This window comes from Oryctolagus cuniculus, chromosome 11, assembly GCF_964237555.1.
Source record: "Oryctolagus cuniculus chromosome 11, mOryCun1.1, whole genome shotgun sequence".
NCBI lineage: Eukaryota > Metazoa > Chordata > Mammalia > Lagomorpha > Leporidae > Oryctolagus > Oryctolagus cuniculus.
The window spans coordinates 40,905,849-40,929,793 of NC_091442.1; the positions used below are offsets into that span (position 1 = coordinate 40,905,849).

At 38.5% G+C, this 23,945-nt stretch overlaps 1 protein-coding gene across 6 annotated transcripts in view; it reads left to right on the forward strand.

Annotated features, from left to right (window-relative positions):
- The window catches only part of MACROD2 (mono-ADP ribosylhydrolase 2), a 2,173,823-nt gene that overhangs the window by 1,958,674 nt on the left and 191,204 nt on the right, over window positions 1-23,945 (forward strand). For all 6 annotated transcript variants that reach the window (XM_051846213.2, XM_051846214.2, XM_008256366.4 and 3 more), the window contains one exon: window positions 419-500. In XM_051846213.2, the coding sequence (XP_051702173.1) occupies window positions 419-500 (82 nt within the window). The remainder of the gene's footprint in view (window positions 1-418; window positions 501-23,945) is intronic.

The window sequence follows — 23,945 nt, forward strand, 5'->3', positions numbered from 1 at the left end:
AGAGTAGAACAAAGCTCTTTGTTTAATGACATAGTTTCTTGTCATTCTGCTGTATACCTCTCATGCAGCTGTCTTATAGTTCATAAAGTCAAGGTATACTATTAGAATCTCAGATCTTATTTATTGTCATAAAGTCTAGGTATACTATTGGAATCTCAGATCTTATTTATAGCTTGCTGCAAAGTGGCTTATTGTCATTTATTTCTTATTTGATTTATGTAACCTGTTTCAACCAAGAAACCCATGAATTGATTACACATGCACACACACACACACACACACCCTTGAATATCACTCAATACTGTGATGTGGTTATCATTATAGCACTAAAAATCTGTGTTCTAGGAAAAAAAATCATATTCTTGGAAAGCAATTCCCATATTTCTCTTCATTTTGAGTATTTATTGTTTGCCTCTAGGTGGATCGGGTCATCTTCTGTGTCTTCTTGGAAGTTGACTTCAAAATCTACAAAAAGAAAATGAGCGAGTTTTTCCCTGTAGGTGAGTAAAGTTATTTGTTTGTCTTTGGACTTGAGGACTGCACAAGTGGAGGTCATGTTTCTATTTTTGGTTCAGTTTACACTCTCAGGATTGTTCCAAGTCTGATTCCCACACCACAGTCACCCATGTGGACATGCATCACAGTTCCCAAGAACTCAACGAGGTGCCGACATACGTAGGCTGGAGACCTTGCTGTCCCACTAGGTCATTGTGTTGTCTTGGGGAAGTCATTTCATCCGAGTCTCACATTCTCACATCAGAATTTAAGCGTTGGCCCAAAAGTCATCTAAAAAAACTTCCTCTGGCTCTAATTTGCATGGTCTTTGCTTCATTCTCTAACTTCTAAGGTTGTCAGGCCTCATGCCTCACATTACCCACAATAAACACCTTTGTTGGAAAGTATGAGGATCCTATTTTGTTTTGTGGTCTGAATTCAAACTGTGCCTGCATTCCACCCCTATCCTCCTCACTAAGTTTTGATGCCCAAAATTGCAATGACTTTTCCCAGAGCCTTGTAGGAAATCTAAGAATTGTAGTCATTTATCTTATTTCACACTTCCTTTTAGAAGGTAGGAGGATTACTAAAAAACTCTGAATAATGGGTTTCCATCCACTGAATGCGCCATTAGTTAGATGTGGGTAATTTAAATATTTAGCCTCACCCTCCTTCTTCCAGTCTATTAAGATTGAGGCTTGTTTAATGCCTTGTTATTTTTATGGTGCCATTAAAGTCACAGTGCCCAGAGTGTGGTCCTTAGCCATGGTGAGAATCGCTTCCAGGAAATTTCAAGCTACTGTAAGCATTGTTGGTGTTTGTCTTTCAGAAAGCTTTCTTTTGAGATTTCCATCTCAATTTGAAGTTACTTTTCATGTTATCGGTAACTCCAGCAGGCGAGAAGGAGTGATTGAAGGGTGCATCAGAGCCAAAGAATAAAACGGAATCCCTTCCCATAGATCAGGGAAAGACATGGGTAGCTGTGGAGAATGACAGCAAAAAACCTAATGATGGCAGTCAGCTGTGTGCCAGAGCTCCAAGTGGACCACGTCCTTCTGTGAAATTTGAAGCCCTTCTCCCTAATGTTATAACTGACAGGTGAAGCTACTAGATGTATTTGATTCAGGAATTGAAAACATTTCCCTAATTTAAACATAATGTTAATTCCTCAAAGACTCCCATGTGATGAAGAATGGAGTTCTAATTTTTTCCTCTTCCTTCTCTTCCTTCTCCTTTTCTTACCTTTCTTCATTTTTTTAAAAGATTTTATTTATTTATTTGAGAGGTAGAGTTACAGACAGGGAGAGGGAGAGACAGAGAGAAAGGTCTTCCTTCTGTTGGTTCACTCCCCAGATGGCTGCAATGGCTTGAGCTGTGCCAATCCAAAGCCAGGAGGCAGGTGCTTCCTCCCGGTCTCCCATTTGGGTGCCCAAGCACTTGGGCCATCTTCTACTGCTTTCTCAGGCCATAGCAGAGAGCTGGATTGAAAGAGGAGCAGCCGGGACTAGAACCAGTGCCCATATGGGATGCCGGTGCCACAGGCGGAGGATTAACCTCTTATGCCATGGAGTCAGCCCCACCTTTCTTCATTTTTTAAAGTATACTCATGTTTTACAGAGCATAAAGCACAGGATCGCTCTATGATACGTAGTTGTTGAGAAGAGTTGAGTTTAATAAATTCTTACCCTATCTGATGGCTTTCTGTTTCAATCTCTTTGTCTCATTTTTTCTCTAGACATCATTTAGAATTATAGTGAGCTGATTAGTGCTTACATTTTTAAGTATTCTTAAAGTGTTCATTACCTAAAAACTGTGACTTTCTACATTGTGTGCTGCAAACTTTCTTGTATCTTGTCAGTATCACAATATAGCTTGTAGGATGTTTTTATATATAACTTTTTATTTAAATAAGGTGAACAAATGTCAGGCATTTCATATCTACAGATTTAAAGCACAATACTTCCCACACTACCCTCCCTTCCACTCCTGCTCTCATCCTCTCTCTTCTCTTTCTTATTTTTCTTTTAATTTTTTCAATGACATATTTATAGTTTATTTTATAATCACAAAGCTTAATCCTCCAAGTAAGAATTCAACAAGTAGTAAGTAGAAAAGCCACTGTTGGCGGCTGGCACCATGGCTCACTTTGTTAATCCTCCACCTGCAGCATCAGCATTCCATATGGGCGCCGGGTTCTAGTCCTGGCTGCTCCTCTTCCAGTCCAGCTCTCCGCTGTGGTCCAGGAGGGCAGTGGAGGATGGCCCAAGTGTTTGGGCCCTGCACCCGCATGGGAGACCAGGAGGAAGCACCTGGCTCCTGGCTTCGGATTGGCGCAGTGCTGGCCATAGTGGCCATTTGGGGAGTGAACCAACGGAAGGAAGACCTTTCTCTCTCTCTCACTGTGTATAACTCTACCTGTCAAAGAAAAAAAAAAAAAAAAAAAAAAAGAAAAGCCATTGTTGCTCAAGAGTATAGACAAGGGCTATAAACAATAATCAAATCTCAAAATGTCAATTTCTCATATACATTTTTTATGCTCTGTATATTAATTTCCACAAATCAACAAGAACATATGTTATTTATTTTTTGTGACTGGCTTATTTCACTAAGCGTAATGGTTTTCAGTGGCATCCACTTTGTTGCAAAAGATAAGACTTTGTACTTTTTTACAGCTGAGTAGTATTCCATAGTTTCTAAGACTTAACTGTATATTCCTTGATGCTTGAAACAGTTCGGCCATGGAGAGGCCTAAACCCCCAAGCCCAGTGAACCTGGGCAGATACCCACAGGGTAGTGGAATGATTACTGCTCAGGAAAGCCCCTCTCCTGGGACATTCCAAACCTCTTAGGCAGTCTCTGTAAACTTCCCCGAGGAGCCTGAATCTAACTGCACGTCAGGTCCCACGTGGCGTTCTGCACCTTCCCCAACAAGCAGCTTTAAGGGACTCTGCCTGCTGTCCAAGCGGAAGTAAGCCTGCCTTCAACTCCCCTGCCTCTGTCTGTGCAGGATGAACCCCCACTCTCTTAACCTTCTAATCTGTCCCCTTCCACAACTGGCACAAAATAAAGTCTTTTCCACTTTAACTGTCTGCCTTCTTGCCTTCTCCGAACCCTCAAAATCCTCAAACCTAGCACTTGAGACATTTGGAAATAATGACATCGTATTCATTTTTCCTTTCTTCTAAAAGGAAAATGTGTTATTCTAACTTACTATAAAAATAATTGCATAATTATGATCCATTGGTACAAATCTACCCATCACAGGTGTTTCCAATGATATAGAACCAAAAATTGCCCTGCAGATTTTTAAAAAATGAAACAGTTATAGGGATATAGAATATATTAATAACCATGCAAATAAATTACTGTTTGAATAATTGCTACTTTAAATGAATTCAAAAATACAGCTCAATACTCAAGTGAAATAATAAAAAAATCGTTCTCAGTTTCTCAGCAATGCTTTGAGACATGATCCGGTCATGCAGTTATTTTCAGTACATATTTATAGTGATAAATACATTTTAGACCCAAAGTTGTAATTTCTTTACTGTTACAAGATTATCCATTTGCAAATTTTAAGTATACAATATGAAACAAAGGCGATTCTAATGGAATGTGTGACTGCTAATATAGATGATATACATTATTTTTCTTAATTTGAATTTATGATGAATTCATAACCATACCATCTTTGATTAGAATATAATTTTTCTTATTTGCATTCTATTTCCCCTGTCTGATTTATTTAGAATATCTTTAACTAATGTTCATATTTCTTACCATTGTAATAGTGATAATAGTTTGGAAAAAAAGGTTAATTTTACATAAAATCAAATCTCTTCATTTTGGGGTATCTTAATTCCATGTTTATAAATTTCTTAATTAGAAATTTGAGAAAAAATGTGTTATATGAGAAAACAATAAAAGTTAGACTAGAAGAGACCAAACAAAATTATGACAGCATAAGTCCTACCTAATATTAATTATAGGAGTAACAGCTAATATTTATTATTAGCCAGACACATCATTCTTTTTTTAAGACTTATTCCATTTATTTAAAAGGCAAAGTTAAAGAGAAAGAGGAAGAAATAGAAGGAGAAAGAGAGTGAGAGAAAGAGAGGGAGAGATCTTCTATCCACTGTTTCACTCCCCAAATGACCTGAATGGCCAGACCAAAGCCAGGAGCCGGGAGCTTCTTCCAGGTCTCCCAACGTGGGTGGCAGGGTCCCAAGCACTTGGGTCATCTTCTGCAGCTTTCCCAGGTGCATTAGCAGGCAGCTGGATTGGAGTGCAGCAGACAGGCCTTGAGCAGCTTTACCTGCTACACCACTACGCCAGCCCCTGTTACTTTTTTTAAATGGAATGTACCAGTTAATTTTCTTTTTTTTTTTTTTAAGATTTATTTTATTCATTTGAAACACAGAGTTACAGAGAGAGGTAGAGACAGCGAGAGGTCTTCCATCTGCTGGTTCACTCCGCAGATGGCCGCAATGGCAAGAGCTGTGCCGATCTGAAGCCAGCACACGGGTGCAGGGGCCCAAGGACTTGGGTCATCTTCTACTGCTATCCCAGGACATAGCAGAGAGCTGGATCGGAAGAGGAGCAGCCGGGGCTAGAACTGGCGCCCATATGGAATGCCGGCGCTGCAGGTTGGGGCTTTAACCCACTGCACCACAGCACCAGCCCCGTACCAGTTAATTTTCATAAGTCTAAGAAAGTAGGCACTATATCTACCCCATGTTGTGATTTTCATCTTGAAGTTTTCTATCTTTTTGGATGATGAGGTCTTTCCCTCAAGAGTAGCCTTAAGCCCAGAGAGCCACTCTTTTAGCCACTCTCTACGAGGGTCTGACAGATGTGTATAATCCCATTTAGATGTGTGTGGCAGGGGAGGGGAGACACAATGAGGAACTGAAACCAAAATGCATGATAGAGAATAAATGTATTACTCACAGGTCTGCGAGAGGTTGGAGGTGCTGTTAGGAGACCCAGGGGAAGCCTAGAGGCAGCAGAATAGGTGAGGAAAGGTAGACAGAGGGGTGTGAGGAGAGGAAGATAGAGAGAGAGAGAGAGAGAGAGTTAGATATTTCGCTATTTTGAAACAGCGAAGGGCATCTATCATTGCACACAGGTTAATAGGTCAGTGGCCGCAGTACACCTTCAGGAAAGGCCAAGGTCAGCTTCTGGGGTCCACTTCAATTTCATGATTTTTCAGAACTGCCATGCTCCCTTTTCTTCTAATACCTGTAAATGTCCTCATGGAAATCTTCTGACTTGATTCAAATGGGTCTTTTATCACGGATCTCAAAATTCAGTGTCATCCACACCATCCAGGATGTGCGATACTAGATGAGCAACTAAGTAATGGGGAGGGTCAAAGTTCTCGTAAAGGAGCTACAGAAGAAGACTAAAAATCCCCTATAATAATTTAGTAAAACTGAAGAAAAGATGGAATACCACAAAGTGGATGGCATCAAAACCAGAAACGTACTTGTCTCACAGTTCTGGGTGCTGGGCGTCCAGGTTTCCTGTGAGGTCTCGCTTTGCCTTATCCATGGTCATCTTCTGACTCCCTGGGTAGTCTTCTCTCTGGGTTGCCCTTCCTCCTTTCCTCTTATCAGGATATTAATCAATTTGGATAAGTACTCACTCTTATGACCTCACTTTAATGTAATTGTCTATTTAATGGTCCTATCGAAAAGCGGTCATAATAGGAGGTACTGGGAATTAGGACTTCAATGGTTCCTTCAGGGTGGGAAAAGGAACACAACTTAGTAGCAGCACCCATAATGGAAAGCAATAAAGACATCAAAACAAAAAAGAAGAAAAGAAACAAATCAGCAATGACTTTTTAAAAGTTTTTTTTTTTATCTTATTGTGGGGTGAAACACATTTGACTTTTTCCTTCCAAATGTATTATTTGTGAGTAGAGCATGGCAGCTTTATGGAATTACCATACACTTTGGCCGCAAATAATTTATAGTTACAGTGCACCATTACATGGCCTATGGCAAATGATATTTGTGTGATTCAATTCAAGTAGCTCTTTGTTCTTTATAGAAAAGGTTTGTAGTTTTCAGTGTGTCGAATTTATTATGTGTAGTTTTCATTGAGTGCAAAAAAAGTACAATTCCTAATCCAGAATATGGAAACAAATTATGTTATTAGGGTCTAAGTCCTAATAGGGAACTTATAGATATTAATTTGCCTCACAATACAGTAATAATTGAGAATATTTTAATTCTATCCAAGAATCCTGATGTTGGAAGCTTGAGAGATCCTCTTTCATAAAAGCCTGATTTATAGTACGGTGGTTTTCAGTTAGGGATGATTTTACCTTCCAGACGTGTTTGCTTTTCACAACTTGGGGAAGGGAAGCTCCTCTGGCATGTAGTGGTAGAGGTAGTGGTTGCTGTTGAGCATTCTCCAATGCACAGGATAGTTTCCTGCAAAAAAGGATGATTCAGCTACACATGTCAATAGTGTGTAGACTGAGAACCTCTGTGGATTCACTCTTCTCTTGACTGCTTAAGACACTGAAACAGTCTTTGCCTGCAGATGGGGTTTGTCTTAGGTTTCTGCATGCTGATGCTTTATGCAAATTTCCCTGGCTGGATTTGGAACCCATACTCTCAGCCTGACCTCTCGTGTCCTGGATTCATACATGATGCCCTTGTAGTCTAGACTTCTGAATTTATACTTTTTTTTCCATTACTCTATATTCTTAAATTTCTATGTATTGACCTCTGTGAACTTTCTGCATGCCCCAACCCCAAACACCTGCCCAGTGCTTCAAGCTCCAACGTATTCCTGATGTCATTCATTTTATTATGGTCCATTCCTCTAGTGTAATAATCTCAGAATGTATGATTAAGTGTTTTACAGGCTCTATACAGCTAATGAATAAATGTGGAGGTAAAGGCTACTAAAGCAGAAAAGAACAAATTCATTAATTACTCTTTTCTACATACCTGAAGCAAAGTTCATTGCTCCTTTGATTAATGGTTTTCATTTTCATCATTGAAAATTGCTCATAAAATTACCCTGTGATCTCACACAAATGTCTGAATTTTAGAAAACTTCAACCTCCTACTGATTCATTTATGAGCTCAATTGATTGATTCACAATGAAAACACTCATGATTGGAAAAATCCATTCATTAATTTTTTAAGCCTGAAAGCAATAGAAATCACAATTATTCTAGCTAGGAAATTTATATAACTTATAGAAAAATTTGTGTCAACTTTTTAGTAAATAGAACTATTATGTAACTTTTAAATAGTAACTACCTGGGAAAAGCAACGAGATAGGAAATGAATTCCAAAATATAAATGCTCTCTCATCTCAAACCTGGCACCTGTCTGTAAAAAGATTCATTTTATACAGAAAAATACATTGATCTTTCTGATAATTACTTAATTATTTTAAAAATTAAAATTTCCTTCTGATCTTGATAGAACACATCATATTAATAAGCCACTTGACACATGAATATTTTGGGAGCAGGAGTTGGGAGGTTTGTGGGTGGGAGGGAAGTTACGGGGGGAAAAAGACATTGTAATCCATAAGCTGTACTTTGGAAATTTATATTTACTAAATAAGTTTTTTAAAAAAAGAGTACATGAATAAACAAGTAAAAAAACCAAATCTTAATGAAGAATGGGATGGGAAAGTGAGTAGGAGAGGGGATGGTTTGTGGGTGGGAGGGTGGTTATGGGGGGAAAAAACCACTATAATCCAAAAGTTGTACTTTCAAAATTTATATTTATTAAATGAAAGGTTTTTTTTTTTTTTTTTTTTTTTTTTTTTTTTTTTTTTTGGATAGGCAGAGTTAGACAGTGAGAGAGACAGAGAGAAAGTTTGTCCTTCGGCTGGTTCACTCCCCAAATGGCCGCCGCAGCCTGCGCATTGTGCTGATCCGAAGCCAGGAGCCACATGCTTCCTCCTGGTCTCCCATGCGGGTGCAGGGCCCAAGTACTTGGGCCATCCTCCACTGCCTTCCTGGGCCACAGCAGAGAGCTGGACTGTAAGAGGAGAAACTGGGACAGAACCCAGTGCCCCAACCAGGACTAGAACCCGGGGTACCGACACCACAGGCAGAGGATTAGCCAAGTGAGCCATGGTGCCGGCCATAATAGTTTTTTAAAACAAGGAATATAGTGGTTCTTCCTCCCATACCTGCTCTCCCACCCCCACTCCCACCCCACTTCCTACTCACTCTCCCATCCTATTCTTCATTAAGATTCATTTTTAATTAACTTTATATACAGAAGACGAACTCTTTACTAAGAAAATATTTCAACAGGTTGCAACCACACACACACACACCCACACACACACAGAATGTATGAAGTACTGTTTGAGAAAAAATTTTGCGGTTAATTCTCATAGTACAATTCATTAAGGACAGAAGTCCTACATGGGGAATAAGTGCACACTGACTTCTGTTGTTATGGAAGCCCTTTGTTACCACAAACTCCATCAGTATTAAGACAAGGCCATAAGCGAAGTGGAAGTTCTCTCCTCCCTTCAGAGAAAAGTACATCCTTCTTTAGTGGCCCCTTCTTTCCACTGGGGTCTCACTCACAAACATCCTTCATATAGGATATTTTTTTGCCATGGTAACTTGGCTTGGTTTTCCATGCCTGAAATGCTTTCATAAGCTTTTTAGCCACATTCAAATGCCTTAAGAGCTGATTCTGGGATCAGAGTGTTACTTAAAGCAATTGTCTTTCTATAAATCTAGTGTGTGGACTGCTTCCTATGTTAGACATTCCCTCCTTTTTAATTCTATTATTACCAGGCACTTGATGCTATTTATATAATCTCTTTAACACTTAATCCTACCTATGTGTTCACTTCAACACTTAGTATTGTCACTTTAACAATTAAGATAGCATTCTTATCCCCTAATTTTTTTAAAAAAATATTTTACTTGAAATTCAGAGTTACACAGAGAAGGAGAGGCAGAGAGAGGTCTTCCATCCTCTGGTTCACTCCCTAATTGGCCACAATAGCCAGAGCTGAGCCCATCTGAAGCCAGGAGCCAGGAGCTTCTTTGGGTCTCCCACACTGCTGCAGGGGCCTAAGGGCTTGGACCATCTTCTACTACTTTCCCAGGCCATAGCAGAGAGCTGGATAGAAAGTGGAGCAGTGGGACTCAAACTGGCACCCATATGGGATGCTAGCACTGCAGGCAGTGGCTTTATCTGCTATGCCACAATGTTGGCCCCATCTTACCCCCAGTTTTAATGGGATTTGAAGTCCTATGACAAGTTTTTAAACTATACCCTTAGAAGTAAGTCCATAGGACTATATGCATAACTATTCACTTTTGTAGTTATAAACTTCCTCCTCTCTTACTTCTCCTCTTATTTTTTACTGAGATCTATTTTCTCTTTTTTTAAACTTTTATTTAATGAATATAAATTTCCAAAGTACGGCTTATGGATTACAATGGCTTCCCCCCCATACCGTCCCTCCCACCCACAACCCTCCCCTTTCCCACTCCCTCTCCCCTTCCATTCACATCAAGATTCATTTTCGATTATCTTAATATACAGAAGATCAGCTTAGTATACATTAAGTATGGATTTCAACAGTGTGCTCCCACACAGAAACATAAAGTGAAAAATAATAGATGATTTTTTTAAATGATGATGAAATCAGATCAGACCTATTGTCATGTTTAATCCCAGTGAGAGTCAAGTTGGGAATTTATAATTTCTTTTTTTTTTTTTTTACAGAAGATCAGTTTAGTATGCATTAAGTAAAGAGTTCAACAGTTTGCACCCCCATAGAAACACAAAGTGAAATATATTGTTTGAGTACTCGTTATAGCATTAAATCTCAATGTACAGCACATTAAGGACAGAGATCCTACATGAGGAGTAAGTGCACAGTGACTCCTGTTGTTGACTTTACAAATTGACACTCCTGTCTATGGCATCAGTAATCTCCCTATGCTCCAGTCATGAGTTTCCAAGGCTATGGAAGCCCTCTGAGTTCTCTGACTCTTATCTTGTTTAGACAAGGTCATAGTCAAAGTGGAGGTTCTCTCCTCCCTTCAGAGAAAGGTACCTCCTTCTTTGAAGACCTGTTCTTTCCACTGGGACTGAGATCTATTTTCAATTGACTTTATATACAGATGAGTAACTCTTTGTTAAGTAAAGAGTTAACATACAGTATGAAGAAGAGAAAATAAATAAATAAAAAATAATCAACTGTTCCTCAACAATCAAGACAAGGGCTATTCAAGTCATTGCTTCTCAAAGTGTCAATTTCACTTCTACAGCTTTCATTTTAGGTGTGCTATTAGTTCTCACAGATCAGGGAGAACATACAGTATTTGTCCCTTTGGGACTGGCTTATTTCATTAAGTATGAGGTTTTCCAGATTGACCCATCTTGTTGCAAATGACCTGATTTTTTTACTGCTAGGTAGTATTCCATATTGTACATATCCCATAATTTTTTTTATCCAGCCTTCAGTTGGTGGGCATTTAGGTTGAATCCATGTCTTAGCTATTGTGAATTGAGCTGTAATAAACATGGATGTGCAGATAGCTCTTTTGTTTACCGATTTCATTTCCCTTGGGTAAATTCCCAGGAGTCGGATGGCTGGGTCATTTTGTAGGTCTATATTCAGAGTTTTGAGGTATTTACATACTGTCTTCCATAGTGACTTTACAGTTTTCATTCCCACCAATAGTGGATTAGGGTACCTTTTTCCCCACATTCTTACCATCATTTTGTTATTTGTTGATTTCTGTATGAGAGCCATTGTAACTGGGGTGAGGTGAAACCTCATTGTGGTTTTGATTTACATTTTCCTGACAGCTAGTGGTTCTGAACATTTTTTCATGTGTCTGTTGGCCATTTGGATTTACGCTTTTGAAAAATGTCTGTTTAAGTCCTTTACCCATCTCTTAAGTGTGTTGTTTGTTTTGTTGTTGTGGAGTTTCTTGATATCTTTGTAGACTCTGGTTATTAATCCTTTATCAGTCGCATAGTTTGCAAATAGTTTCTCCCATTCTGTCAGTTGCCTCTTCACTTTCCTGACTGCTTCTTTTGCTGTACAGAAGCTTCTTAATTTGAAGTAATCCCATTTGTTAATTTTGGCTTTGACTGCCTGTACTTCTGGGATTGTTCCGAAGAATTCTTTGCTTGTGCCAGTGCCTTGCAGGGTTTCCCCAATGTTCTCAATTACTTTTATGATGTCAAGTCACTGATTTAGGTCTTTAATCCATGTTTAGTGAATTTTTGTGTAAAGTGTAAGGTAGGGGTCTTGCTTCATACTTCCGCATGTGGAAATCCAGTTTTCCTAGCACCATTTGTTGAAGAGACTTTCTATGCTCTAGGGATCGATTTTAGCTCCTTGGTTAAATATAAGGTAGTTGTAGGTCTTTGGATTGATTTCTGGTGCTTCTATTCTGTTTCACTGGTCTATCCATCTATTTTTGTACCAGTACCAAGCTTTTTTGATTATAACTGCCTTGTGTTATGTCTTGAAATCTGGTATTGTGATGCCTCCAGCTTTGTTTTTGTTATATAAAATTGCTTTAGCTATCCGAGATCTCCTGTGCCTCCATGTCAATTTCAGTATCTTTTTTTTTCTAGATCTGAGACGAATGACTGGTATTTTGATTGGTATCACATTGAATCTGTAAATTGCTTTTAGTGTATGGACATTTTGATGATATTGATTCTTCCAATCCATGAGCATGGAAGATTTTTCCATTTTTGGTATCTTCTTCTTGCTTGAATGTTTTGTGATTCTCATCATAGAGATCTTTGACATCTTTGATTAAGTTTATTCCAAGGTATTTGATTGTTTTTGTAGTTATTGTGAATGGGATTGATCTTAGAAGTTATTTCTCAGTTGTGGCATTGTCTGTGAATACAAAGGCTGTTGATTATTGTGTGTTGACTTTATATCCTGCTACTTTACCAAACTATACTATGAGTTCCAACAGTCTCTTAGTGGAGTTTTTTGGATCCCTATATATAGAATCATATCATCTGCAAATAGGGATAGTTTGACTTCCTCCTTCCCAATTTGTATCCCTTTGATTTCTTTTTCTTGCCTAATGGCTTTGGCTAAATCTTCCAGGACTATATTGGATAGCAGTGGTGAGAGTGGGCATCCCTGTCTGGTACCAGATCTCAGTGGGAATGCTTCCAACTTTTGCATATTGAACATGATGCTGGCCATGGGTTTGTCATAAGTTGCCTTGATTGTGTTGAGAAATGTTCCTTCTAAACCCAATTTGCTTAGAGTTTTCATCGTGAAAGGGTGTTATATTTCATCTAATGCTTCTCTGTATCTGTTGAGATAATCATATGGTTTTTGTTCTTCAGTTTGTTAACATGATGTATCACATTGATTGATTTGTGAATGTTGAACCATCCCTGTGTAGCAGCTGTAAATACCACTTTATCCAGGTGAATGATCTTAATTTCGCTGAGGATTTTTACATCTATGTTCATCAGGGAAATTGGTCTGTAGTTCTCTTTCTCTGTTGCATCTTTTACAGGTTTAGGAATTAAGGTGATGCTGGCTTCATAGAAAGAATTTGAGAGGATTCCTTCACTTTCAATTGTTTTGAATAGTTTGAGAAGAATTGAAGTTAGTTCATCTTTAAATGTCTGGTGGAATTCAGCAGTGAAACCATCCAATCATTGGATTTTCTTTGTTGGGAGGGCCTTTATTACTGATTCAGTTTCTGCCTTGGTTATGAGTCTGTATTTTTTCTGTGTCTTCATTGTTAAATTTAGATAGGTTATGTGTGTCCAGGAATCTATCCATTTTTTTCTAAGTTTCCCAGTTTGTTGGCATGCAGCTCTTTGTATTGGTTTCTGATAATTCTTTTTATTTCTGTGGTGTCTGTTGTTACATTTCCTTTTTCATCTCTAACTTTATTGAATTGGATCTTTTTTTTCTTTCTGTTAGTTGGAACAATGGTGTGTCAATTTTTTTTTCCAAAGAACCAGTTCTTCATTTTGCTGATCATTTGTGATTTTTTTGATTCAATTTTGTTTATTTCTTCTCTTTTAATTATTTCTTTTTTTGTATTTTTGTGTCTTTTTTTAACTTTTATTTAATGAATATAAATTTCCAAAGTACAGCTTATGGATTACAATGGCTTCCCCCCCCCATAACTTCCCTCCCACCCGCAACCCTCACCTTTCCCTCTCCCTCCCCCTTCCATTCACAAGATTCATTTTCAATTCACTTTATATACAGAAGATCAGTTTAGTATACATTAAGTAAAGATTTCAACAGTTTGCACCCACATAGAAACACAAAGTGAAAAATACTGTTTGAGTACTAGTTATAGCATTAAATCACAATGTACAGCACATTAAGGACAGAGATCCTACATGAGGAGTAAGTGCACAGTGACTCCTGTTGTTAACTTAACAAATTGACACTCTTGTTTATGGCGTCAGTAATCACCCTAGGCTCTTGTCATGAGTTGCCAAGGCTATGGAAGCCTTTTGAGTTCACCAACTCTGATCATATTTAGACAAGGTCATAGTCAAAGTGGAAGTTCTCTCCTCCCTTCAGAGAAAGGTACCTCCTTCTTTGATGACCTGTTCTTCAACTGGGATCTCACTCGTGGAGATCTTTCTTTTAGGTTTTTGTTTTTTTTTTTGTTTGTTTTTTTTTTTGTTTTTTTTGCCAGAGTGTTTTGGCATTGCATGCCTGTAATGCTCTCATGGGCTTTTCAGCCAGATCTGCGTGCCTTAAGGGCTGATTCTGAGGCCAGAGTGCGATTTTAATTATTTCTTTTCTTCTGCCTGTTTTGCATTTGGTTTGCTGTTGTTTTTATAGATCCTTGAGTTGCACAGATAGTTCATTTATTTGTGCCTTTCCAGTTTCTTGATGTAGGCACATATACCTGTAAACTTTCCTCTTAACACTGTCTTTGCTGCATCCCACAAATTTTGGTATTTGTATTGTTTTATTTGTTTCCAGGAATTTTTTGATTTCTCTTTTGACTTCTTCTATGACTTACTGTTCATTCAGAAACCTGTTGTTCATTCTCCATGTGTTTGCATATGATATAAAGATTCTTGAGTTGTTGATTTCCAGTTTCATTACATTGTGATCTGAGAAGATGGATGGTATGATTTCAATTTTTTTGAATTTGCTGAGGCTCACTTTCTGGCCTAGCATATAGCCAATCCTAGAGAAAGCTCCATGCACTTGAGAAAAAAATGTTTACTCTGTGGGTGTAGGGTGGAAGGTTCTGTATATATCTGATAGGTCTATTTGGTCTATGGTGTCAGTTAACTTTGTTTTTCCCTTGTTGATTTTCTGTATGATTGATCTGTCCATTGCTGAAAGTGGGGTATTGAAGTCCCCTGTTACTATTATATTTGAGTCTGTATCTCCCTTTAAATCCCATAGCAATTCTTTTAAATATCCAGGTGCCCTGTAATGAGGTGCATATTCATTTATAATGGTCACATCATCCTGTTGAATTGATCTTTTAATCACTATATAGTGTCCTTCTTTGTCATTTTCAGTAGCTTTTGTAATAAATTCTACTTTGTCTGATATTAGGATGGCCATACCAGCTCTTTTTTGGTTTCTGTTAGCATGGATTACCTTTTTCCATCCTTTCACTTTCAGTCTGCATGTGTCTTTGTTGGTAAGGAGTGTTCCTTGTAGATAGAAAATAGATGGGTTTTATTTTTTAATCCATTCGGCCAGCCTGTGTCTTTTAACTGGTGAACTGAGACCATTTACATTCAGTGTGTCTACTGTTAAATACTGTCTTTATCCTGCTATGTTTCCTTAAATAGTCCTGTTTATGTATTTTGGTTTTCATTTGAACTTCTGCTGGGTCATTTTCTTCATCTTCTTTTATAGTGATGCCCCCCGTTTCTGTGTGTAGTACATCCTCGAGCATCTTTTGTAGGGCTGGGAGAGTAGGTACAAATTCTTTCAATTTCTGCTTGTTGTGGAAGATCCTTGTTTCTCCTTCATTTATAAATGAGAGTTTTGCAGGATACAGTATTCTGGCTTGACAGTTTTTTCTCTTAGGACTTGGAATATGTCTCGCCATTGTTTCATGCCTGTAGTATTTGCAATGAGAAGTCTGTAGTGAGTCTCACTGAGTTTCCTCTGAATGTGATTTGTCATTTCTCTTGTGCACGTTTTAAGGTCTCTTATTTTGTTTCACTGAAGTAAGTTTTGCTACAATATGTGATGGTGAAGTTCCTTTCTGGCCCCATCTATTGGAAGTTCTGTGTACTTCTTATACTTGTATGTCTCTTTCATTCTCCAGATTAGGAAAGTTCTCTGTTATTATTTCATTTAGAAGGCCTTCTAATCCTTTCTCTCTTTCCACACCTTCCGTAATTCCTAGGATCCATTAGTTGAGTCATTTGATAGAATCTTGAAAATCTCCAATAGTGATTTTTAATTTTCTGGTTTCTTCTTGTATTTGGTCTGACTTTATTATTTCTGGTAATTTGTCTTCCAGTTCTGATATTCTTTATTCTGTCTCATCTATTCTGTTGGCAAGACTTTCCCCTGCATTTTTTGTTTGGTCTATTGAATTCTTCATTTCCAGTATTTCATTCTGGCTTTTCTTTAAAAATCTCAGTTTCTCTGGAGCACTTTTCATTTAGGTCGTGAATTTGTTTCTGATTGCTTCTAAGTAATCTGTTAATTTTCTGAATTCATTTTTGGCATACCCTCGATCTCCTTCTTCAGCCTCTATTTTTGAATTGTATTGTTCCTTTGAAGAGTTCATAAAGTCTTCCTAATTCTTATTCATCATTTTTCCTTGTTCTTCAGCATTTCTGGTTGATTTTATTTTTAAATTGTGATTGTGTCTGTGGTGTGATTTCCTTCTGTGACCTGCTATGTGTCTGTGCATTGCAAGTGGAAGCACACAGCCCCACCTCCTGGAGCCCTATTTACTTCCAGATCACGATGGAAGTGAGTACCAGGGCTTTGATGCACTAAGCCCCACCTACTGTGCAGCCAGGTGGCTTCTCACTGGTGCATGAGACAAGCTCAGGTTTTTGCTGTTTAGGACTACTGCTTGTTGTACAGCTTGTGTGGTAGGGAGGAAATCACTCTGAAATGTGATCCTCGTTCCCAGATTGGGGGGGCGGTATTGTGAAGTGGCCTCCACAACTGATGGGTGTATGTACAGGAGGCAGACACAGCAGGCCCCTGCTTACACTCAAAAATGTAAACAATCAATATGTCTTCTCCCTGCCTGCTGCAGGTCTGGTTTAGGGGGAGAAGGGGGACATAGATGGACTCTTTCTTCCCCCTTGAAGCTTCAAGCACAGTTCACCAAGATTCCCCACCTGCTGCTATCCAAGCTCCATGGGCTCATGACCTCTCATCTCTTTCACTGGCGACTTGGGGTGGCACCAATCTCTTCATTAGGTCTCACAGCTGCCTGTGCCTCTGTCACTTCTCCTTCCTCTTTGCTCCCTTAGCGTAGACCTGAGTAATCTCTGGTGGACTCCTGGGCTACTCTGCGCAAACTTCTTGCGATTCCGTCGCCAGCTTGTATCCCCTCTACTTATTAACCATCTATTTTCCCCTGTGCAACTTGGAACACCCTGTTGCTATACTGACATCTTGGCCCCTCCCCCTCTGATCAACATATTTAGATTTGACATATTTTACCTTAACCCAAAGATACAATGCTGAGAAAGTCTATTTTTGCATAATCATGATAATGACAATTCTAAATTTAGATTTTTATGAGAATTTTCCTATCTCTAATACATGCCCATTATTCTGTAAACAAAACAAATCGAGAAAATTCTTAATGGTTTTTTAACGTTTCCTAGTAACTTTGGCCTTTTTATAATCTTTGAAACATGTAGCAAACATTGTTGATATGGATATGTCTTTTATTTATGTTCCTACCCATGTGTTTCTGTTATTTATTTCTGTTTGTCTAAATTTCATGCATTTTTCCAAGGCTGGTTGAGATTTATATTATTATTATTTCTTCTTATTTGTTTTGTGTCACCAGTGAAAAAGTTTGTAGAGAAAAGAGAGTATTCCTTGTATGTCATTACCAATCCAGAACCACACAATTTATATATATATATGTGTGTGTGTGTGTGTGTGTGTGTGTGTAGTAGAAATTATAAAGTAAATAAAATACTACCATGAGCCTAGACAAAACACCATTAAAAAAAGTCATTTTCCCCCAGAAACTATAAGAATTGTTGACATAGCTACATAGAATATGATACTATCTTTCACATGTTTTTCAACCTCCATTTTAAGGAAAGAATGCCTTCCCTCAAAACAATTTGAAAAATTATATTCTCTGCAAATAGTCTTTTTTTGGTAGATTATCTGGATGTTCTCTTTAATAAGCAATCAAGAGGAAATATTCATTTTATTTCTTTTTCATTCCCCTTACTCATTGATTTCATGTTTATCTCATCCATTATCATTTATCTTTCTATCAACTGACAAATATTTGTTATATTCATACTGTGTTCCCAAGGCTTTTATCACTGCTACATTTAAGATGTAATCATAGTCTGCCTGAGGAGGCAAGTACTATGCCAAACAATTAGAACACAATATTAGCAAGTAATCAGTTATAACATGTGTGTGGTTATATCATCCAGAAATTTGGAGGCAAATACATATGCAGCTGAGGTTGGTTGGAGCCAACTTCATGAAGAATGTGGCACTTGCAGTGGTCTTTAAAAGATGAGCAGGAGTAGAGAAGTGATGTTGGGAATCACGTCAGCAACACATCAGAAGAAGACAGATTGGAGAGATTATGAAATAAAGTGGGATGCTTATTTGCAGTTTGTGAATCCCTGATTGAGAAAGGTTAATGTTCTTCCTCCTGTGAAAAGAAATTGGAGCTAAGACTAAGTTTTTGAGTGGGAAAATAACATGATGTATTGTATATAGAGGGCCCCTTATGTACAGTAGTTAGACTTTAGATTTTTCAAATTTATAATGGTGAGAAGGCTATGCACACTCATAGAAACCTCATTTTGAATTTTCATTTTTCTTATGAGATGATGTTGTGTGGTACAACCCACTCTCATGATGCTGAGCAGCAGGAGCAAGTGTAGTTCCCAGTCAGTCCTGGGATCACCAAGGGAAATCACTGTCACTCCAATGTGTTGTATCCTAGGCTGTGAGATTTTGTAGGTTCGAGGGAATAAGTGTATTTTTGACTTAATGATACTTTCCACTTATTATGGGTTTATCAGAATATAACTTCATTGTAAGTCTACATTCCTTTGTATTTAAGAAGCAGCAATTCAGTCCATGACTTTGAGATTGACCTTCCAACAACAATCCTATGACATAGGTTCATCATCCACTGTCAGGGGAAAAGCAGTGAACCAATGCAGACAAAGGTCAAGTGGCTAAAGCCACATGGTTGCAAGTGTTCGATTTCAAAGCCTTTCGTCTCCTCTAAGCAACACTTTCTCACAGAAGTCCTGAAAGCATGGACAATATTTTGATGCTACTTCTGTGCCAGCAAGGCCACAAATGTTGTTTGCAGTAACAGTCCCAGCTTCCTGAAAAGCTAGTGCTCCTCCAATCACGGGATATGTCCTCAATCCTCTCTCCTTTCCCTTCTAACCTCCTCCCTGGCCAAGAACAATAACAGGAGTCGCTAAGGTTTTCTTTCCTTTTGTCATGTCAACATGATAGTTGGAGGGCAGCAGCCTGAAGGCAGTATGTGTAGCAGGTGTGGTGAATTTCTGGCAGAGGAAACTGACAGCTAATGGAGAACTTTATAGAATCAAAGGCATCTGTAGTTTAGTGAAAAATCAACCACTGAATCTGTCATCACAAGAAATGATCTCTAATCATCTTATAACAACCTAAGGATTATATATCTTGGTATGTTACTTAAATTTTCTTTGCTTCAATTTTATGTGCAAATATCATAACAGGCCAATTCCAAATATAATGAGTAGCAACATAAATTAATATTCAGATAGAAATCTCCACCAAGCATCATAAATTTTAAAATCTATGTTTATTTCTTATGAAAAATATAAAAGTAATTCAGTTTTTGTCATTATCCTGTTAAAAACACAACTTCTTATTACAAAAAAATACAAAATATAGGTTTATAGTAAAAATCAGATAAGTGAAAAAGAAGAAAATGCAAACCATTCCTTGTCCTTCAATCCAGAGATGAATTTGATTTTGCTACTTATCCTTCTGGTCTCTAGAAATAGAAAATACAAGCAATCAGAAAATCAGTCTTATAACTTGCTGTTTGTCACTTAACACAAATCATGAACATTTTTATCATGTCATTATGTTTCCTTACATAACATAATTTTAATTAACTATGGCTAACTCAAAACCTTATCATTAAACTTTGGAATCATCTTTGCAACTTATTCTATATTTCTTTATAAATAATTGTTTTGGAAAGCTATATAAATAAACATTGAAGTCATCGCCATTTACATTTTTTAAGTAGAATTACTTTTTTAAAAAAAGATTTATTTCTTTATTTGCTAGTTAGAGTTACAGAGAGAGAGAGAGAGAGAGAGAAACAGAGAGATTCTCCATCAGCTGGTTCATTCCCCAAATGGCCTCAATGGTTGGAGCTGAGCCAACCCCAAACCAGGAGCCAGGAGCTTCTTCTGGGTCTCCCATGCTGGTGCAGGGGCCCAACCACTTGGGCCATCATCTACTGCTTCCCTAAGCCTTCCAGAGAGCTGGCTCGAAAGAGTAGCAGCCAGGACATGAATAAGCACCCATATGGGATTCTGGCACTACAGACAGAGGGTTAGGCTACTATGCCACAGCACTGGCCCCTATAGAATTACTTTTTCAAAATGCATAGAAAAATCAAGACGCTTTTGCTGGTAATTATGAAATTAGTCAGTGTATTTCAGTGCAAATAAATGTCAGCAACTGCATTACTGTGGAGATTACCATTCACAGAGACAAAAACACAAACACCAACTCCTGATAGTGTGCAATCTTAATTTACATTCCTATGAAAAGCATATGAGAGTTTATTTTTCTCCCACTCATATCAGTGAGTCACATTATCATGTTTCCAGGCCATCACTTCTCCACAAGAAATAAATAACTAACCAGTAACAATGTACATTTTTACTATTAGTGTGGATTATCCCTTCTTTCCAGCTACATATTTTATCTCAGAATTTTTAGATGATATTGCTAACCATATTCCTTGTATATTTTATTGACTATTTCATCTTTCTTATTGATTTGTAAGGATTCTCTTTACATTAAGGTTATTGTTCCTTTTAATACATGCTGCAAGTAGTTCCCCAGTTCATTAGTTGATTTTGTAATATTTTGGTTTTATAAACAAAACAGTGAGAAGTAGAAAGACAAAGAAAAGTGAAAGAAACTATTTGAAAAGAATGGAAGAAAGAAAGAAGAGAGGGAGGAAGGAAGGAAAGGAAGAAAGATGAAAATAGAGAAGTATTAAAAAAGAAAGGTAAAAGAAACCCTTTTATGGAATAATGAAGTTAAAAATCAAAGACTCATAAAGGACCTTCATTTGAAGCCTGTGGGCTTGATCCCACAGGAAATCCAACTTATTTCTAAACAGACTTGTTCTCAGTTCTACTCCTCAGACACTTTTATGCCAACCAATCTGCTTCCTGACTTACCCGGCCTGGTAGGCAGAAAATTGGTTCCTAAAGATGTCTACATCCTAAACCTAAGACTCTGTGAATATGCCAGGTGTCTTTGCAAAGGAGAAATAAGGTTTCAGATGCAGTTGCAATGAGCTTATGTGGGTGTGGCCACTATAATCAGGAGGGTCCCTGCAATTGGAAGAGTGAGGAAAGAAGAGAAGAGAGGCTGAGACAGACGTGACCAAGGAAGAATGTTCGATGACGTGCAACATCGTTATCTTTCAAGACGGAGGGAGGGCTTGTGAGTTGAGGCATGTGGACAGTCTCCAGAAGCTAGAAAACCAAGGAAATGTTCTGCTGTGGAGCCTCCAGTAGGGAATGTGCAGCCCTGCCAACGTGTTGTGTTTAGACCAGTTGGACCCATGTGGGACTCCTGACTTAGAGAACTGAAGAGTAATGAATTTGTGTTCTGTTGAGTCACTAGGTTACAAATTCATTGCAGCAGCATTAGAAAACGAATTCATAAATTGTCCTCAAATAAGTAAAAGAAACACGAGAAAAACTGTTGACCATGTCTGAATTGTATACTTTAAATTTTCTAAATGGCATATTCAGTGTACAGAAAAACTACAAAGCAAAAAAAAATTTCAGAGTTTGCCATAATTATGAATATTTACAGGACATGGCACATTTGTGCATGTTTAATGTGCAAATCACATTGATGTTCAGAATGCTACAAGACATGCTCTCTGTAATGTGACATAAATGAGTTAACTGTCTTCTTAGGAAATGGATGCTAACCATTTCCACTTCATGGGCCTCCAATGCTACAAACACATTTTGTCTTCAATGAAAATCCAGTGAAGTGTTGCTGTAACCAAGCAACCTGAATATAGCAACAAGCAGCAAGCAGAGACAGAAAGCAATCTCTCCCTTCAAAAGAAGTGAGTATGCAGTGAGTGTAGCAAATTTGGATAAACAGCAGAACAAATAAAGGCCTCGGAACTGGAGCCTTGACTAAGCCCAGTTAGATCTCATTAGGAAGTTCGACTGAAACAGACACGACTAAATGCTACTTGCAGAAGGAGGATGTTGTAGGCATCTTTGGAGATTCCCCCAGCAGGTTGCCATTCAAAAATCCTGCAGACATACCAGGTAGACTGGTTTCTGTCCTTTAGTTTAATTGAAAACATTGAGGCAACTGCAAGGGAAGCATTTTTTTGAGGTATCATAGATGACTGAAATAATTCCTAATAAGGCACACAAGAATTAAAAAAAAAGTGGAGAAACTTGAAGTTTTTCAACCAACATTCCGCTTTATGTTTGGACCTCATTCTACCCTCAACCATGTGTCTTTGAAGAGCTGCTAGCCTCAGTCACTTGTTCACTCCATAATCCACAGCAACCACATGACAGTCTCTGTCTCTTCTACTGTCGCTGTCCTTGATGATGTTACTAAAAACTCTTTGAGGGTCTGAGCATGGTTCCAGAAACCAGAGCCTGTTTGAGTACGTGAGTTCATTTCACATGACCCTTTGGAGCCTTGACTGTACTGGACCGGGCAGCCTTTGTCCTGGCAAGGGCTCTGTCTTCTACGTCTGCTCCTGCCCAGCTGTGTCTGAACCAGCTCTCTCTGGTGTATTCACTGGCACACAGGCCATCTCCGCTTGTACGTCTCTCAGGCACTTTCAACTCAACACATCCAATACTGAGTTCAAAGACTGTCCCTGAACTGACCGTTCCTCCTCTTTCCGAATCCTGTGTCTTAGTCATTGGTGTCATGTGCACAGTCAGCCAAAACAGAAGGAGGACCATGCAGATTTCTAAGCTGTGCCATTTATTGATTAATTTATTTATAAATTGATGATATTGGAGTGCTCATTGTGGCCAAGGACTTTAGTTTCTCCCACCTTTTTATCCATCTTAAAGTGTATCTAGCAATTTGTTAGATATAGTGGGCACACTAACTTAATGGTAGGCAAGTCTTTGTCAAATCTCATAAGAAGCTATGAGGATTCTTTCATCTTCCCTGTTACATGCAAATTTTGATAAACAGCTTCATTTGCTAAAAATATTTACATTAGTAATTTCCAGAAGCCCTTAATAATGAAATATCAAAAAGATAAAGCGAGAGCAAGAAGCCTGCAGTGAGAAATTCAGTTTTACAGGAGAGGACTTGGAAGTCCATGAAACACGGTCAGAGAATTGGTGTTCCTGCCAGACATGCCCGTATCTGTGGATGTCCCTGAAATGTTGACAAGGGCAAGATGAACTATTTCAGGTGTCTGGTGTCCCTTGGAGGTGGGGAAGATGCCTTAGCAACTCTGTAGGGTAAGTTTCTCCTTCATGGCAGCCTCATCTTCCCGTACAGCACACAGAAGCTAGTCTGAATCCATGTGCATAACTCCTAGGCAATCTCCAAATCCTGGCCATGAACCATGACAGCCTTGCCAGCCAACTGCCTCGGAGCTGGTGAGTTCAAGCACACAAGAAAGCATCCCACAGCCTATGAAGAGCATCACTCTTGCTCAGGCCCAGCACCATGTGACTTGGGTACCCCTCACCACAGAAGTATTAGTGACTCATCTCCAGTTAGCTCAGCTTACCATAACAAAAGAGAGACATCTGCGTTTTCAGAAGATTTTCTTCCAACACACCAGTCTATATACCTTAGACCAGTGGGCCTCAAACTTTCATGAGCATGAACGTCACTTGAAGGACTGGATACAACACACATTTTTTAGGGAAATGGGCAATATAGATGCTGAGTAAGGCCTGAGAATTTGCATTTCTAGCAAGTTCCCAGGGGACGATGATGCACTTGACTCAGACAC